Source organism: Papaver somniferum, chromosome 10, assembly GCF_003573695.1.
Source record: "Papaver somniferum cultivar HN1 chromosome 10, ASM357369v1, whole genome shotgun sequence".
NCBI lineage: Eukaryota > Viridiplantae > Streptophyta > Magnoliopsida > Ranunculales > Papaveraceae > Papaver > Papaver somniferum.
In genome coordinates this window covers 68499581-68518658 of record NC_039367.1, presented here as the reverse complement: position 1 = coordinate 68518658, position 19078 = coordinate 68499581, and the positions used below count along the sequence as shown (strand labels likewise).

Sequence of the window (19078 nt, the reverse complement as noted above, 5' to 3'; positions counted from 1 at the left end):
TGATCAAGAGAAGTTGGAAGTGGCGTGATGATGTGTAAAAATGGGTTTGCACACAAAACTTGCAAGTATACAAGGCCAAGCTTTATAGTATAGGGATGAGTAGGGGTTAGTCCACAGGGAGTGGGAGCATACAAGAAGTTTTCCTAAGCTAGCAATGGAGACAAGGCACTATGGCAGTGAGCAGTGATGGATGAAGGCAGTGAAACAAAGAACTAAAACAGTTAACAAAGCAAAGCAGTTAACACACGATGGCAGCACAGCAAAGATTAAATGGCAGAGGATATAAAATAACAATAGCAGGGAACCAAGGCTGTAAGCCAAGGGCAGGGGGAGTTTGTGCACTAATTTCAGTGCACAACAGCTACAAATTGCAAGAATTTAAACAAGCAAAACAGGTAAGGAGATAAACTGAACAGGAAGCAAAATAGAACTGAATTTAAGTGACTTTAAAAGGGATTGTGGCTAAGCTAAGGCTTAGTATCCACCTTGTGTCCTAATCAAACAACATATTTCTAGGTTGAGTTGAAAATCCTATGCATACATCTAGAATGGGAGGAAAACTAATTTGCTCACTAGTTTGCCCCTAGCATTGACTGTCTTTTGACAGAACAATCAATCACAGGCACTATGAGCATTAACCTCTTCCCATTGCTCAAGAAAAACAGGGCAAGGAGTTAACTATCCTAGCAACTTGTCATTTGACAGTGCATAAGGCTTCAACTGAGCCTTAGCTCAATGAATTAGAACATAATGCAACTACTACTGAATTTAATCATAAACTTGAAATAAACTGAACTGAAATTGAAATTTGAATATAAACAGGACATGGAAAATAACATTGAACTTGGAACAAAACAGGACAATTGAGGTTCTGGCTAGTCCAGACCTCTAGAGAGTGAATCTGGCTAATCCAGCATAACCCCTTTCACACACATCACAACTCTATTTATAGTTACATATAAGAAAAATCCCCAAAAATCAGTGAAGCTAGGGTGTACCCAAAAATCCAAAATTCACTCACCTAACACACTGATAACAACCCAATCAACCAACCCATGCTTCAATTAGACGTACAATTGATTTCCCCCAAAAAGTTCCCAAATCAGAAAAATTAGGGTTAGGGATTTTTCTTACCAAACCTGCGATTTGACGCTTCCCTCTTCAACCCATTCCTCTCCTCGGTCTCCTGCTCCTCTCCATGCCTTCAATTGCTTTTCTAGCTTCACTAATTCGTCAACCACTCACCTAGGGTTTCGGCAGGGGAGAAATTGACGAATTATGGGGCTATAAAGATGGGTAATATCTGTAGGAAGGTAGGGGTGATGATGGTGGAGGTGTGGTGGTGGTAGAGTAGTAGGTAGTGGTGGTTGTGGAAGTGGAGTAGGTGGTGGTACGGCAGGGGATGGTGGTTCTGTTGCAGAGAGGGGGGGAAGAGAAGATGGAGTCGATGGGGTTTGAGGAAGGGGATGTTTGTTTTGCGGGTATAGATATTAGGTACTAGGGTGTTGAGCAGGTGTAGAGGATTTTGATGTTTCGCGAAGCTGGACCGTAGGATTATAGGATGATGGAATGATCCAACGGCGCGATTGAAATGGATGAGGGGAGACCGTTGGATGACGAGATACATCAAAACTGACGGCGAAGATCGAGGTTAGGTGTTGTAGTGTTAAGCGGAAGTATCGAGATTTGATGAGCAGGCAAAGAAGCGACCGTAGGATCTAAATGTGATCTAATCTGAAGGCTTGGAATTTAGGTACTATGGTGTTTTGCAGGGACTTCAGATTTTGATGAACGATGAAGAAGCGACCATTGGATGATGAGATGGATCCGATCTAACGGCTGAGAATGGAGGCGGGTATGGATATATAAAATGGGTTTGGGTAAGGGTTTTGGGCCTTGGGTATGCCAAGCCCATATCTTCTTTAAGAACAATTCTTCCTTCTTGAGCCCATTCCTAGCTTTTTGGTCTTGCGCTCCATTCTTTGCGGCTTCCTTGCGTAATTCTTCCGGATTTTCACTACTCTTCAGCTCTTTTCCGCTCCGCAATTCATCCAAACTTTATTTACAACCTAAAAATGCAAAATTAATTAATAAAAATATTTATTCTTGAAAACAAAGAAAATACAGAATATGGGATAAAATGTAGAATTAATGCACAAAAGATGAGTTAAATGCCAAGAAAAATATATAGAAATATGCACTTTTTAGCACTCATCACGTGAGCCAAGTCCGCGAACTTGCGGAACTTCTCGGCCCGAGACTTTTTGCTGGAGTTCGTGTACTCCTTCCATGAGCTTAAGTCCGCGAACCCAGTCCGCGAACTTGAGCAGGTTATATCTAAAGTCGGTTGTTCTTGAACTAATGTTTAAATAAACTAAGGAATGCTTTTGCAACCGTGGCTATAAAGTTCATGAACCGATTCGAGTGAATCAAACCGATTTTGCTTCAATTGTGTCTTGTGTAGTTACATAAGATTTCCTTGCAATTGAACAACTCTCTAACTAGTTCATTTGAGTCATTTGAACTAGTTATGGTGAAGAAAAATAAGGTTGATATGAGAGTAATCATATGGCTAACCATTTGGTTGACTTGTTGAACCAACAAATGTTAATGTTTGGGTACGGTTCATAAACCCAAAACTGGACGTTTCATTTGTGTGTGCCAAGATAAGTTTTCGATATAAAGATTGAGAAATAATAGATTGAATCTAATCAGGTTTTCATCTAATGGTGAATATTGAATGCTTTGTTACTAATCTAACATTGATTGCAAACCCTAATTTGAAAGTGTATATAAGGGAGAACTCTAGCAACTGGGAAACCTAATCCCCACACATTATGTGTGATACTAGTTGTGCTAAGCTAGAGTCGATTCTTCTTTAACCTTTGGTTTCTTCTTCTAAACCAGGTTAACGACTTAAAGACTTCATTGGGATTGTGAAGCCAGACCGATACTACTTTTCTTGTAGTTGTGTGATCTGATCTTGTATCTTCTATCGTACGAGTACAATATAAATAATTGGCTTGAGATTTTATATCTCCGATAGGCAAGATAGAAAAGTAATCACAAACAAACTTCGTCTCATCGTTTGTGATTCCGCAATATCTTTCTCGCTGCGTCGATTAAGATTATTGTGAGGTGATTCATAATACTAAGTTGTTCTTCGGGAATATAAGACTGGTATTATTGATTGGTTCATGTTCACCTTGATTTATCAAAAGACGGAACAAAACTCGTAGGTATATTTGTGGGAGACGGATTTATCTATTATCGTAGACTTTTCTGTGTGATACAGATTTGTTTATTAAAGTCTTCGACTTTGGGTCATAGCAACTCTTAGTTGTGGGTGAGATCAGCTAAGGGAATCAAGTGCGTAGTATCCTGCTGGGATCAGAGGCGTAGGAGCATAACTGTATCTTGGATCAGTGTGAGATTGATTGGGGTTCAACTACAGTCCAGATCAAAGTTAATTTGGAGTAGTCTAGTGTCTGTAGCGTCTTAATACAGTGTGTGTTCAATCTGGACTAGGTCCCGTGGTTTTTCTGCATTTGCGGTTTCCTCGTTAACAAAATTCCGGTGTCTGTGTTATTTTTATTTCGCATTATATTTGTTTATATAATTGAAATATTACAGGTTGTGCGTTGTTCAATCAATTAGAATATCCGATCTTTTTGGTTGTTGATTTAAATTGATTGACACTTGGATATTGGTCTTTGGTACCATCCAAGTTATCTCTCTTTGATAAAGACTCGCAGATTTCTATTTGCTTGAGTAAAGATCAAATCAAGAGATCGAGATATAAACTCTTTGATATACTTTTCATTGATTGAGTCTAACTGTCTAGTTGATTCTCATAAAAGTATATTGGAGTTTGTCCATACAGATTGTTAAGCGAAATATTGGGTGTGGTTGTTAGACCTCCGCTTTTTCACCAGTAAATTGTGAAATTATGAAGAACTTATGTGGCTCATGTGACTACTCGTTTTCCCGTAGTCTACGTAATGTATACAACTCAGAGAATCAGATGCTAAGTAGTATCGATACCTCTGTTGAACTGATAATGCTAAGTAGTAAAAGATATTAAAGATCACAATAATAACAAAGAACTCAAATATAATGTAAAGGATTCTAAGTTATCATGAGACACAAGAGATTACGCGGTTCGACATTTGTCTACGTCTACGGGGTAATGGGTGATTGTTTTGTATTAAGTATGGTGGTTACAAAGATCTTAAATGCTTCCCAACGTAATAGAGAGAACTCAAGTTGAAGTCAATACTTAAGTTCTAAACATTAAAGAGGTATAAGCTTAAGACTAGATCTTCTATCCTAGATATTGAATGCCTTTATTTTGTTGGTGAAGCTTGGTATTTATAGCCCCTTCTGCTCCAGGTATATCTTTGATGCCTTTGGGTCGATCTTCTGTTGATATACCTTCTGTACACATTGTACCTTCGTTCACCGCTCGCCTTATCCAGTCGAACCTTGCCACCTCAGCTGACCCACGTTCCTTCGGGAACTCCCCAACCTTAGTATAGGTTGTACCTTCGTTCACCGCCAGCTTCTACCAATCGGTTTCTGCCACATATTCTCTCTCCACGTGCTTTGGTTATGCGTATAGATAAGGGATTTGAGCATTTAATGATGATTATATATCCCATCTACCTTTGTCCCTTCGCTAGCTTCCTCCTTGTATACTAGGCTTTTACTCTTCTGATCTCAACCGTCGAGGCATCCTTCCTTGGGACGAGATAAAGTAGATCTACGAAGGTATAGTTTGTAACTCAGGATTCTCTGTATAGCGAGGGCTTCACAGTTAACTTCTGAATGCGGCCACTAAGATCTTGACACGTGCCCTGCAGAATATTGGTATTCACAGCTCATTTATGCAATATTCCAAAATAATGTACTAAGTTTGAAGACGTACATAAGCTTACTTACAAAATGGGTGAGCTTGTTGATGCAAAAGAACCTTATGGTAATCATCGTCTCGAGAAGAATGTTAAAGTGTGTGTGTTCATAACTCTATTCAAAAATCCTTACCAACGGGTATTCCTTTAGTTACTAGAGGAAGAATTCAACATTTTCTTATCGAGTGTAGAAATTTCAAGGTTCCAAAAATCTTTTGTACCTCTTGTCGAATTATTGATCATAAAGATCTTGTATGTACCTACTGGATAGCCAAACAAAATGCATTAAAATAACTTGATTCTTCTGTACCAACACTCTGCCAAAACTTTCCAGAATGATGCCACCACAACCTACAACAAAATCTACTTTTTCCGAACCTGCGGCTGATTTAAGAGATTCTACCATGATTCAAAATGAGATTGTAGAAGATACTCAAGATAACACTCTCAATCAGAATGATAGAACTATAGGTAAAACAACTGTCATTGAACAAGGTTCTTCAAGGGAAAGATGAACAAAGGAAGCTTAACCTCAATATGGGTCCTTTCAAGAACAGATCCGTTACTTTGAAAATCTATGAAGTTGGAGCTGTCCAAACCCGTCCTTTGGTCGCCATGGAGAATGGTTCACTACTTATTTTCAAACAGAGTCCTAATCAGACAGATATGCAAGCTGATTCCATTCTGACTCCCGAGTCAGCTAAATCGGGTCTGATTCACACCACCAACTCAACTCGGCGATTCAAGAGCTCGGCCATCCCGATTCAGAAACCAATTGTTACTAGAGAAGAAGTGGTCTCTCTTATAGATGAGCATGATGCTTTATCTAACTTAATACGACAAATCAATGCTAGAGTTAATCTCCACAAAAGAACTAGAGCTAGCACCTTCTCTTTGGCTTACATTATTGTTATTCCTGAAGCTGGAAAACTTTCTGAACCGGATTACAACAACCTTTGTCCTCCTATTACCAAATTGTGGAATCTTCTTTCTATTAACCTCTTAAATTGTACCCTTAATACCCACACTCTTGTTGACCCCTATGGTATTTACAATGTGTCTGTTGATGATTCTTCAGCTAGCAATGATATCCTTAATATTTCGCCTCATGAGGCTACTATTTTGGATCTGAATGCTTCCCAAGTATCCCAACTGAATGGTGATACTGGCAATGCTAATCGTAATGGAAGTGTTGATTCTCCAAATCAGGTTAATCCTTCTATCTTCCCTCCTATAAATGTGTCCACTGATGATATTAACCTTGCTCACAATTACCCTATTAATAAAATTAACATGATATGCTGGAAGGTGCGTGGTTTATAAGAAAAAAACTGCTAATAAAGAGCTCAACATCCTTTTCAAAAACATTAACCCAGATATTGTGTTCTTGTTGGAAACCAAAATGAAGAAGGATACTGCTGCTACAAAATTTAGAAATATGGTTTCCCGATTACTTTTAATGTCCCCAGCTTTGGTAGAATTGGTGGTTTGGTCCTGGATTGGAAAATTGGGATTCAACTAAACATTTTGTCTGCTGACCTTAGAGGCATCTATGTCACATCTTATGATATTAAATATGGTAAAATTTGTCATATTTATCTCATGTATGGTGAACCTAATAGTAATCTTAGACAAGTTTTTTGGGATTGCCAATGTAATCTTAGCCTTGCTCCAAATGATGAACCTGTTTTCTTTGTAGGAGACTTTAATGCTTTACTAGGAACTAAAGATAAGAATGGTGGCTTAAAAGTAGATGATATTGACTTTATCAATCTTAGAAATCTCTGCAATACTTTTAATCTTCATAACCTTGGTTTGTATGTCCTTAGATTCACCTGGTCTAACATGCAACATGGTAATGATCAGATTCTTGAGAGACTTGATAGGTGTCTTATAAATCGGGTGGCATAACAACTCTTTCCAAATTTGTATGTTAATAATTTGCCTAGAGACTCATTTGACCATTGTCCCATGCATATTGGTTTTCATTTTGAAGATGTATGCATTCCTAAACCTTTTCATTTCATGGCTATGTGAAATGAGGATCCTACTTGTAGAGATATAATTGTTAATTCTTGGTCACTTAGTGTGATGGATTCACCTGCTTTTAAGCTTAGGGATAAATTAATGAGTACAGAAAAAGGTCTTATGGATTGGAATAATTCCTTTTTTGGTAATATTCAAACTAATATATCGACCACTAGAGGGGAGCCAGCTGATATCCAAACTTCTGACCCTACTAAGTCTTTCTCTATCTTATGAAAGCTAGATTACCCTACTTGTACAACCTTGAAGAGTTGTACTGAAAGGATAAATCTAGAGAAGTTTGGATCATGGAAGGTGATATAAATATTCTCTATTTACATAGAGTTACTCTTTATAGGAGAAAAAGAAATGCCATTAGCTGGATAAAGAATAATGCTGGTACTACTCTAACTGATGGAGATAGTATTAGAAATTATTTTGTTGATTATTTAAAAAACCTTTATACATCTTATCCTTAACAGTATCAGGATGAAATTCTTCAGCATCTGCCTGTGAAGTTTTCTGAAAATGATAATAATCATCTGAATTCTCCCTTAGCTGCCAAGGAAATAAAAAAATGTTGTATTCCAAATGGGGGGAAAGGCTCCAGGTCCTAATGGTTTTACTGGTCTTTTTTACCAAAAACACTGAGATATTGTGGGTGAATCTTGTGATTGATATGACACAAACTTGTTTCAGAGCTGGTCACATTGCTAAGGTTTTCAATCATACTAACAGTGCTTTCATTCCTAAATTCCCTTTGCCTGAGATTATGGCTCAAAATAGACCCATACGCCTTTGTAATTTTATCTATAAAATCCTTTCTAAAACTCTAGCGAATAGAATTATACCTTTTATGGATACTATGATTTCCCAAAATCAAAGTGCCTTTGTTCCTAAAAGAAGTATCACTGATAACATACTTCTTGCTAATGAGGTTATACACACTGTTAACCATAATAAAAGGAAAGATGGTATTTATGCTATCAAACTCGATATGTCTAAGGCTTATGATAAATTATAGTGGTCTTTCTTGGAAAAAGTCCTTTTGGAAATCATTTATCTCTGGGATGAATAAAAAACCTTTATACATCTTTTCACTGGGTGAATTTGGTTAACCAATGCATTTCTATTGTGTCTCTGTTTCACTTAATGAAGTCCTCACTGTCCTAATTAATCCTAAAAGAGGTTTGAGACAGGGATATCATTTATCTCCCTATATATATATTATATGTTCACTTAATGGACCTTGATATGTCTTCATGGAGATGGTCAATTTATTGATTCTTGGTGTGATAAATGGATTCCAAATTTGGGATCTACCACCCCTAACCCCCTGGTTCCTCCTGATCCTAATATGAAAGTTGCTTATTTTATCAATCAAGATGATAGAACTTGGAATGTTAGTAGACTTCACTCACTTTGATAATGATTCTATTAAGAAGATTATCACCATTCCCTAAAGCCAAATGTACACTCCTCCTTATATGAGGGCTTGAGAGCTTTCTAAGACTGGCAGATTTTCCTCAAAATATGCCTACTTGGGATAAAGAGTATTGAGACCCTCCCCAAGTAGTAATCATTGGAAGTGTATTTAGAAAATTCGTGTCCCTCATATGATTCATCTATTTCTCTGGAAGGCTGCTAGAGATGCTCTTCCTTCTAGAATGGTCCTTAATACTAGAATGCATATGGTTTCTGTGGAATGTCCTTGGTGTTCTGACCATCGTGAGTCTATTATGCATGCTCTTATTCTTTGCCCATTTACTAGCCATGTTTGGTTCCTTAGTCCTTTAAGTCTTATTACTTCTTTCTTCCAGAACATGTCTTTTACTGATTGGTTGTTGCACTGGTTTGTGGATCCTATTTATAAACTTCTCGAGGAGAGTCAATATGGTTGTTGTTATTCTTTGGTCTATCCAAAGTAGTAGATTTTTCTTGGTGTTTAACAACAAGAAAGAGTCTCATTCTATGGTCGTCAGCCAGAGCTATGTTACTTTCTAGAAAACCTAATCTCCTGATACCTAATTAATAGCATTAGTATTAGTTATTATGACAACTAGATGCCTACCCCAGTTGGTTGGATAAAGTGTAATATTGATGGAGCTTTTGGTGATATTTCAAGTTATTTTAGGCAGTTTTATGTAGTAAGTGATGAACCTATTCTTTTCATTCTAAAATCTGATGTGATGTTTTTCGTTGTTGTTGGATTTGAATTTATTTTTGACAATATTAAATAATAAGTGATGAGCCTATATATTTACATAATATTTTCTTAACTGTTTTAAAGTTTACTTCGTTAGCAACTTGTATTTTGTTTACTTTATTGTCGGTACTATCATCGATAGTAGGAGTTTCTTATCGTGTTAACTGCAAAAGGAGACGCATATCAACCGCATGTTTCAAATTGGATAGATGATTATGTGTCTCAAATGAAGATAAAATTGCTAATATCAACCTCGTACAATTCACAATTTGATTTTAAGTCGGCAACCTTCTCATTTTTGAGCTAGGTTTGGTTACCTGCGGATTTTTGTAGTCTAGCCGAACCACTGATAACCTGCAAATACGGTCACCTTGATGAACATCTATCTGGTACTTCAGATTATTTATTAACGTCAAAGTTTGGAAAACATAGGCTTAAGAAGAACTCGGCTAGAATAAATATCTGAACTTAATACTCCACTTTTCCTGCTGATTTAAACTGAAAGTTTGGCTACAAAAATGGTGGACTCGGCTAAACTGAGCATTTCTCTATATGCCCTAGAAAATAAGTTGGGCTACCTTTTCTAGAGATATGATAACCGGACAAAGCAAGAACTCTATTAAAGCTAAGTTCGGCTAACTGTTCTTCAGAAACAATAGGCGAACTACATTGGCAAACAAGTCCGGCTACCTGTTCTTCGGATCTGGTAGACGAACGTGTCTAACCTAGCTGAAATCAACTATTAAAGTTTTCACTTTCACCAAATTCTGGCCAATTCAAGTAATAAAACCAAAATTTGAAGTATACCTAAATATCCAATACATGATCGTTTAGAAGATTAACGAATACATATTTTACTATAGAAAGGGTACTTTCACCATTAGAAAAAATATATAGATTAGGGGTGTCTCAAATTACTTAGTGACCTAGTAAAAGAAACCTGTTTTGAGGCATACTGATTTTTTTTGAGGCATATCATATGGTGAAAAATAGGGTCACTAGACAAAAAAATCCATCACCCCTTATCCACCCATTTTTAATAATGGCGAGTATACCCTTATTTATTTAGTGTTAATGACTATGATTGTGATTAACTAGTGTTGTTAAAGATTGATTAAAGTTCAGTAATTAATAGAAAAAATCTGATTTCTTGTGAGAGAGTTTGGGGCTTTCAGAGGAAGAAGAAGTGAAAAAACCTAGGTTTTAGAGATTTATGAGAAATCTGATAATTTTGTGATTCAAAATGGATGATGAGGAACTTTATGCTAATAATACACATGTATAATTGTATAAGATGTTTAGTCTCCTTTCTTTAGGTTGAATTCATCAAAAAATTTGATTTTTTCGGAGATCTGTTTTGAGTTCGGCTGAAAACTAAAGGCCGAACTTTACACGCGAAGAACCATTCGGCTTATAAATTTAAACCCAAACCCAAGTATTTGAATTTTTGTTTATGGTTCGTATCATTCTAACTCGTTTAATAGATAGCCGAACCTTAAGTTTATTCTTTGTATTCATAAGGTTCGGCTAATACAAGTAGATTTTCGAATCAGCCGAACCTGAGAAAAATAATCGTTTACCTTATTGTATGGTTCGACTATATTTTCATATTAGCGAATCAGACGAACCTGTAGTTCGCTAAATACATTGAACTAGGTTCGGTTGATAATTGAAATAAACATAGCAGCCGAACTGTTCTTAATCACCTTCAGGGTGACGAACAGAGTGAAGTTCGGCTGCTAGTTCATCTCAATTATAAGCCGAACTGTTCTTCACTTGGTTGAATTTCAGTTTCAACACCTCAATTTCTTTTTGTTCTTCAATTAACGGATTAGCAGAAGAATTTGAACGCCTACCTAGTGATTTTTTCTTTGTGCGAGTTATCTTATATCTATGTTTGATAAACGGTAAAATTTTCATGAATCGGTAATTAATTATGGCAATGAAAAAAATGTTGATTTCAATTTTTGATTTTAAATCCAGAGAAGAAGAGAATAAGTTTAAGTTCAAATGTGATTTTGTTTTTTGATTTTTAAGGGTAAGGTCACTTTAGTAGTTTAAATGTCTAAGGATATACAGGTAATCACACTACCATTTAGACACCCCTTGTAAACCTACTCTAGTTGGGATAATGAATAAGTATGCCTAAAAAAAATATCAGTATGCCTCAAAACAGGTTTCTAGTAAAACGGGGAGAACCCAAAAATGTAGTGTTACCCAAAAGATTGTTCGTTACTTTATAGTGGGTGTGTAGCATGTAGTACGCATCTGGGCCTTTTCAAGAAGTTTTAAGAAGTTACATAACTAGGAGAGCTTTTAAGTACACTATGTTTTTTCTTCTCCGATGGCAACTTTTCCTGTTCTATCAATTGTGCCACATTTAGCTGTTCCTGTGAAGGTAAACACGGCATGTTAACTAACAAGGACATATACTATTATAGATATTCAGTCCAAATGCAGGAAATAAACCTTTTAACTGGGGGTTTATGGAGTATGGGTAGTTACAAGTTTCACTAATATAAATACAGAAAAAATATAGAACATATCCATATTGTTCAAGCTTCATAGTGCCCTACAGAAAATTTATCTTCAGGGTAATAGACAGCCTTAACTTCATTTCCGCCAAACTTCCTACCATCAAGTGCAAGCTTTGCCATGGCAGAACTTGTGGTGTCCACATATTCTAGGAACACCTGAAGTAATTAGTAGAACGAAACAAAACTTATCAGCATCCACTGTTCAGAGCTTACCAAATAATGAAATTATAAGTAGCTTCACTGACTGAAAATGTTACAAATATAGAAGGAAAGCGGTCACAATACAATACGTCAATACCTTTCTAAAGAAGAAAATAAGAGATGTTAATGTTAGAAGTAAAACTACCAAAATACCTTTCCAACTCCTGGTGTCTGCTCTTCATTAGCATTAGGCCGAGGAATGATAATACTCACTAGTGAACCTGAGCAATTCAGACACAGTTATACAAAATTTTAAAGTTTGAGTAAAGCATGATCCACAAACAGTTTTGAATTGAGCAAAAAACGAACTGTGTGCATATACCAAATTTGCCGCCTTCATCCTTCATGTCCTCTAGTATTTCTTCGTATTCACCATCATCCCGCAGTTCATCTGCAGTCACCACCTTTATGGAAGAAAAGAACCAGGATGCAATGACAATAAATAAATATGTTCCAATTACAAAGAGCTCCAAATGAGCACGCCACATAAAAGATAAAATATATACAGTTGAGCATAATACCTCGGTCAAGCAAACAACCTTAGTAGGAACCTCTAGAGCTTCTCCAGTTACTGTATTACCAATCCCAGGGAAACTCAAGCCACCAGCCTGCAAGACCATTTTCTGCATCTCGAAATATTTTAATTACCACAGACCGTGGAAGGCGTGATGCAAAACAAGGAGTAAAAGAAGAATTGATGATTTACCTGCATAGCTACATGCTGTTGTGCCTGCTGGAGTATATTATCCTGGTTTGCTTGCCCAATACTGTAAAAACGAGTTCATTTTTTAATAGAGCCACAACTAAAGTTGGGAGTTTTTATTTTATTTGTATTTTCACGGTTCAGATTTAATTACTAAAACGTCTCTCGCATCGAAATCACATTATAATCCTTAAATTCCGTAGATGTCTAAGTGCATTGACATTATCTTGTAGATTAATAAAAAATTGATTGCAGGCATAATGATTCACATCAGAAATAAAGAAAGATGATCTACATGTCTAGAGATGAACAAGAGTAATTTGCATTACTACTTAAATGCATAGCTTGTAGCAGAATATTTTGAACACTTAAAATCCTAGTGTAACATAACAGCGAAGGAGTTTTTCCTTAAAAAAAAAAAAAAAAAAAAAAAAAAGACTCACAAGGGACTTTGGCAATGAAAATTATACTGTGTATCAACACAGTACTTTTTCACAACAGAGTTTTTCACTTCAAAAAAACAAAAAACTCCACCAGGGACTTTGCAATGAAACTGAAAGGGATAAAAATGTAAAACTTATAACTAGAATTAAAACAGGTGGGAAATAGTGAACCTGGCAGTGGCACGGCGAACAGTTAAAGTCTTATCACCCATTTTCAGACCATTAAGAGCAGCACAAGCAATATCTGTTACCGCAGGATCCTGAATATGTTCTAAAGTCAGATATTATGTTATGGTAATGGACATTTACGAAGCATAGATTAACACCAGTGGAAGGAAAAAAAGAATGCAAGACATCAAATTGTTTTTCATGCTCATCACTAAAAAGAGTAGTAAATTTGTGTAGTAGGCCTAATGAAGTTTTTGAGATGGATAACTCACTTGATAGACACAAAAACCATAACCTTTGGAGTTTCCAGTGTCCCTATCCTTAACAAGGTCAAATCCACGCAAAGATCTGCCAATAGGTAAAAGTATAACCTGTGTAAGAAGTGAATTTAAAGAAAAGATTTTCACAAAAACTAAATGTACAAGCATCCCAACATTCTCTTGACTTGCAAGATTCTCTAAGTAAACAGAAGTAGACAGCAGAAAGTCAGTGATTCAGCAGGGTAAATCTAGTAAAATAAATAAACAAATCTGAAAACTAGTAAGTTAGTTCACACCCAAAAGATTCAAGCAGTTCCCTTATTTGCGCATCTGTGAAATAGTATGGCAATCCACCTACAAAGACACGGTCTGGTCCCTCTGCACCACCGGTTGCGCTGCCAATCATAACCAAATTAGATTATTAAAAGAGAGAAAATAAGCATTCAAAATGATGCATGGAGAAACTTAGAATTTCAACGAGTTTACAAGAAAATCTCTCTATATTATATAATAGTTTTAAAAAGATCTCTATACTTGGGGAATTGCATAATCTTAACATGAACTCGTCAGTATCCCAGAAGTTTCTAGTTATGCTTTGAAGATTTCACTGTTTAAGGCAGTATTAAAGTTTTTGATAGTTTTCTAACCAGGAATTTAGTTATTTCAGGAAACTGATCCAGTAAGGAGAATATGATCAATAGGAAAAATCATGTTTTCGTGAATAATAACCTCATCTTTTCTCACAATTGGACAGTATTCTTTTTCACAAGTTAAAAGCTTAAAAAATAAAATTATGTTTATACTTGAGAACACAGAGATAAACTCTCATAACATGAGCAAGTTTATGTGATTATTCATGAAGAGGGGATTTTTTGTTTAGGTTACATTCTCCTTACAGAACATAAAAACATCTTAATTGGAAGAAACTCCTAATAATCGGAATTGATTTCTGAACCCTAGAACTCGCTAAAGCAGTGAAAATACGCAAAACACCACGATAAATCTTGTTTAAATAACCTAAATGAGTAAATTCTTATACACAGATATTTCGAACCGACAAATAGAGTACAGGGAGGGGGGTAGACTAATGAAAAGTTTCTCAAACAAGGACCAGGTCCTATAATTAAATTTTTAGTTGACTAAAAATTTGCAAAATCAAACTCATAATTTTAGTTCTTGAATTTAACCCATGCAACTGCTAACTACTTGTATCCTATAATCCTAGTTATAAATAAGAAAAGAAAGATATAGAAACTACAAAATGAGAAGTAGAGGAACCAACTCACCCCAGTGTGAGACCTACAGCAGCTAAGTTGAGAAGGGGACTTGGTTGACTAGGCCCAAGTGCTGCAGCCAGTGAAGGGTTATAGTCGGTAGGTCTTCGAACCCTACAAGAGACACCCTGTTGAGAAGAGTAAAATACTTAGGATAATTGGGTGACTACATTTGATTCAAACATCAAAAATAATGTAACAGTGTGACAGAAAAGCCATCTGAAAGTGGCATACATCAAATATTATCCCGTCCAACGCCATAGCATTACTTGCTTCTTCAACAGTTCTCATCTCAACAAAAGCGAACTTCTTTTCTTGATTAATGTACACATTGACTACAGCATCACCTACACATACGAAAACCATAAACAGAGACTTCAGTTGAATTCATATTTCAATGTACGGAAAGTTGTAGCTGAAGAATAAATGAAAAAAATCAACCTGGCCCAGCAGTATTTCCTCCAATAGCCGCCATAACACCACCAAAATATGTTGCGATCGTCTACTTCAAATAAAACAAAAAGAATTCATATGTGAAAGGTCCAAACAAGTAACAGGCAAACAGAACAGGAGTGGACCATGTATTTAAAAGAGAAACATGAAGACAGCAAAAGAAAGGAAACAAGGACGACTCAGATCTCAAGTTCAACAAATGTCTAGCACAAGAAGGGGCAGAAAAGGAAAAACATGGAGACAAGAGTACAACCTGCTCATTTGCCAGGGGAGGAAGGCAACCAACGTATACACGGCGAGCATGCCTTGTAGCCTAAAACAAAAACAGGAAGGTAGCATATAGCGTAATCATAATTGAGGCATTTGAGTAAATAATTAAGCAGGTAGCTGAAATAGACAACCGTAGAAAGTAACCTGCTGAGTCATGGATTGCGCAGGCATTAGTTGAAGAGCTCCAAACTAAGTTGCATATTCAGTAATTTCAAAATGAGATTAACTATTTCTCAGAAAATATAAATGAGAAAGAACTTAAACACATAACAGTATTTTCAAAGCAGACACACCGGTGTGCTGCCAAAAGGAAACATGCTTGAAAACATTTCTGGATTTATTGGAGGAGCCCCAGGCAATTGACCTGCATAAGTAACAAATGAGCAAAGTGAAAACTTGATGCAGATAAACAATTGAGAGCATCTTGGAAGTTGAGAAATTAATAGAGCCAGTGATATCAAATCGGATTTTAAGTTTGAGATGATTCTAATAGATCTTACATGATGTCATTCAAAATATAAAATATAAATGCGGCTGTTGTGGGAAATATTGTACGTCTACCAAAATGGCAATAGTTGTAAGGTGGGCAAGATCCAGCAACTCGATGAATTTGGTTCTCCGTCGAACGTAAAATCTACACATTCCCCGCTCATGGATAGCACAGTGGGACATGTAGCCCAATACTGCCATCTTACCCAGATCATAATACACAAAAGAAAACATAGAACACACACAACAACCAACAACAGAACAATGATTCTCGGTTCCAGCACGAAGCTACTAATTAGAATATAAGAGTACTCCATAAAGAAACGATAAACTATAAATGACAAAGAATATTGGAAAGTGCTTAAGTGGAAAGACACCAATCGGAAATAAACTGTTCTATGGTGGAAAAAAAAACAGTTATGCTAAAAGTAAGACATGGAGCTGAGTAATATTAGACTAACACAACAATGCATACCAGGAACAGCGGTACTTGGCGGTGCCATATCAAAACCGCTTGTCCTTTTGCTGTAGAAAAACATCCATCAGCAACCAGTCTTTTATTATATGCACAATTAAGGAAATACGGAGAAAGGATAGTATTTTTGTTGTTTCTCCACTTATACACTTATGTGATGTAACAAAAACTTAGAAGTGACATATCTCTCAAGCTAAAAAATTGTCGTAAAGCTTTTAAAAGATCTACACAACAAGTATAAAGTATAAACATGACAATTAAGAATAAGAAATATACTAAATTTCTTAAGAGTAAGATTTAGAAACACCAACTATTAAAAAGGATTATTTTGGAAATATACATCATATATAAAGAGAAAAGCATCACTCGTTTTGGGACTCAAAAATAAAAAGGGAAAGGATCAACTTTTGGGGTTTGGAGGGAGTATCAGTTTGTGATAGAAGTTAAGAAAATAATTTGCAGGCCGTAGATTACTTAGAGAGAGATATCATAAAAACAGATTTAGCAAGACACTGTCCAAACAGACACCTAGTTCAATTTGATGGCTTCAGTCATAGTGTACTTGTGCATGCAAAACAAAATTACGAATACCAAACTAAGTGTATACGAAGTGACGAACCTTCTCGAACGAGAACCGGAAGGTGATCTAGATGTATCCTTCGAGCGAGAGCGTGATCTATGTCTAGACTTCCTATCCCTGTCTTTATCAGAGCCACGCCTGTACAGGAAGGTAGCAAAGTGTCAGAATCATGGATAACGAGTTACTGAACATAAAGAATTGCATCCGTTCTTTCTTTCAAACAAGAGTAGTCGGTCATCAATGAAATTTACGTATCAAGCTCAAGAAGGTGAAACAATAAAAAGGAAATAAATATGTTTTACTAAATCCTGCTTTTCCCTAGAATATTATACAGTAAAACTAAACATCAGGGCGGGTGCAACAAAAGTAGCATCGTCAGGAAATTCTCCATATCATATGACTGTCACCTGTCATAATCACAGTTCCTAAGGCGATCGAAGCCATTATTTTCAGTTCTTCCTCCTCTTTCCTTCCTCCTTCCTCTATCATTACTCCTGCTCTTGTAATCCCTATTATAACCACCATAGTCATTTTCCCTATGTTGGCCCCTTCCTCTATTTCTTGACCCATCACGATCTGATCCACGGGAACTATGCTGAGATAATAAGAACATGAGTTAGCCGTGCTAGCAAGATACCAAAAACGTTAAGACTACCCCAAATATGGAAATTGAGTAAGACTAAGGGAACAACAACAACCCAATCACTACTTTTGTTTCGCAAGGTTAATAAATTTCAGAAAACACCTACCAACTCCAACGCGAAATGTATCTAGACCCATGCCTAAGCTATCAACAGCAACAAAGGCTTCCAACTGAGCTAGTTGGCTTTTTACACAAACAAATACTTTAAAAGAACAAACAAATTCCAGTAACCTACGCGGTAAGTATTCAGAGAACAAATACAACACCATGAAGCAAATTACACATGCAATTTTGCCATCATCATTCTCTCTAGGTCTGCAGCTACTGATCTTCATTTTTTTTATTAATTAATTACCCACACAACAACCAAAAAATGAATAATAGTAACCTCCAGAGAGAGATTTTGTAGCCGATACAAGAATAATTTGAAGTGCAGGAAAACAAACCTTGTGATGAGAATCTCGATCTTCAACCAAATCGTGAGGAGAAGAGCCTCCTCCTCCATGATCTTGCTCTACTTTGTAAGTTTCGCCATTACCATCACGGGAATTATCAAAACCGGACATTCCTCACACGAATCTGAAACCACCTTAGCAGTCGAAAGGACTTCTTATTAAGGCCCCTAAAATATCTTCAACTGAATGGCGATGTTCAAAAGAAGAACCGTAGAAATGGGCTTTTATCCTTGACCTAGTTCTAAAACGAAGTGTACGAGAGAGTGTAGATTGTCTTAGCTGGGGTTGTATATGGTAACGGTTCTCTGCTGAAACCAAACCGAAACAAACCAAACCAATTAGGAAAAAATCGAGCTATTTATTAATGGTTGGTTTTGATTTAAAAAGATAAATACCAAAAGTAAACAGATTAGTTTATATATAATTATTTGATCTTTATCCTTAGAGCCTCTACAATAGAATGTGTGCGAGGGAAAAAGTCTTTATCCACGTAGAATACACTTTCATTTGTCCTAAAATATGTCTCCAACCCTAACCTCTTTGACTAACATGTGGATGACATGGCATGTTTTTACATAGACATCCTCTTCAGAGGTTCACCAAGAGGATGTTTATCCATCTTAATCAACATTTTTATTAAAATTCATTAAATCAGTATTAAGATTATACCAAATCTAATATCCATTGTTTCCAAGATTTGTTTTCTTCTTCTCATCCTATCTTCCCTCTTTTCTTTCTTTCCATTGATACAACGGAAATATGTAACTTTGATATGTAACTATTTAATTACCAGCAAAGGAAGAGAAAAAAAGGTGATACGGTCGTTGATCAGGCTTTGGAAATTGTTCATATATCATTAGCAGGTAACAAAGTCAAGTGTTGGCATGATATGATCGGTATATACAACTGTAGATTCATGCTTTAGCATATCCATCCGTGGGAATTGGAGTTTAGAAAATAATCAGTGGTGTTCGTTGTGATCATTG

General features: G+C 36.3%; 1 protein-coding gene across 2 annotated transcripts; it reads right to left on the bottom strand.

Annotated features, from left to right (window-relative positions):
* Window positions 1–11553: 11553 nt before the first annotated feature.
* On the bottom strand, window positions 11554–18297 carry LOC113318376 (splicing factor U2af large subunit A-like). 2 transcript variants are annotated; one of them, XM_026566535.1, is made up of 18 exons: window positions 18084–18297; window positions 17402–17589; window positions 17034–17132; window positions 16415–16464; window positions 15744–15814; window positions 15595–15639; window positions 15434–15493; window positions 15169–15229; window positions 14962–15074; window positions 14740–14855; window positions 13750–13848; window positions 13466–13541; window positions 13197–13285; window positions 12586–12646; window positions 12401–12502; window positions 12202–12283; window positions 12033–12100; window positions 11554–11834 (listed from the first exon to the last, which is right to left on the bottom strand). In XM_026566535.1, exons 1-18 carry the CDS (start codon window positions 18201–18203, stop codon window positions 11697–11699), a joined length of 1638 nt encoding a protein of 545 aa, XP_026422320.1. In that variant the 5' UTR covers window positions 18204–18297; the 3' UTR covers window positions 11554–11696. The 2 variants fall into 2 exon arrangements, with proteins under 2 accessions (XP_026422320.1, XP_026422321.1); XM_026566536.1 differs by lacking the exons at window positions 16415–16464; window positions 17034–17132; window positions 17402–17589; window positions 18084–18297 and adding an exon at window positions 16006–16384.
* Window positions 18298–19078: the final 781 nt, after the last annotated feature.

What these genes read in the sequence shown, in the direction of transcription:
- LOC113318376 (XM_026566535.1), bottom strand. Translation starts at nt 18,203, where the DNA reads ATGTCCGGTTTTGATAATTCCCGTGATGGTAATGGCGAAACTTACAAA. An exon ending in CTCCCCTGGCAAATGAGCAG is followed by an intron (nt 15,230 to 15,433) that starts GTTGTACTCTTG and finishes TATTTGAAGTAG; the next exon opens with ACGATCGCAACATATTTTGG. An exon ending in AGGAAATACTGCTGGGCCAG is followed by an intron (nt 15,075 to 15,168) that starts GTTGATTTTTTT and finishes TCGTATGTGTAG; the next exon opens with GTGATGCTGTAGTCAATGTG.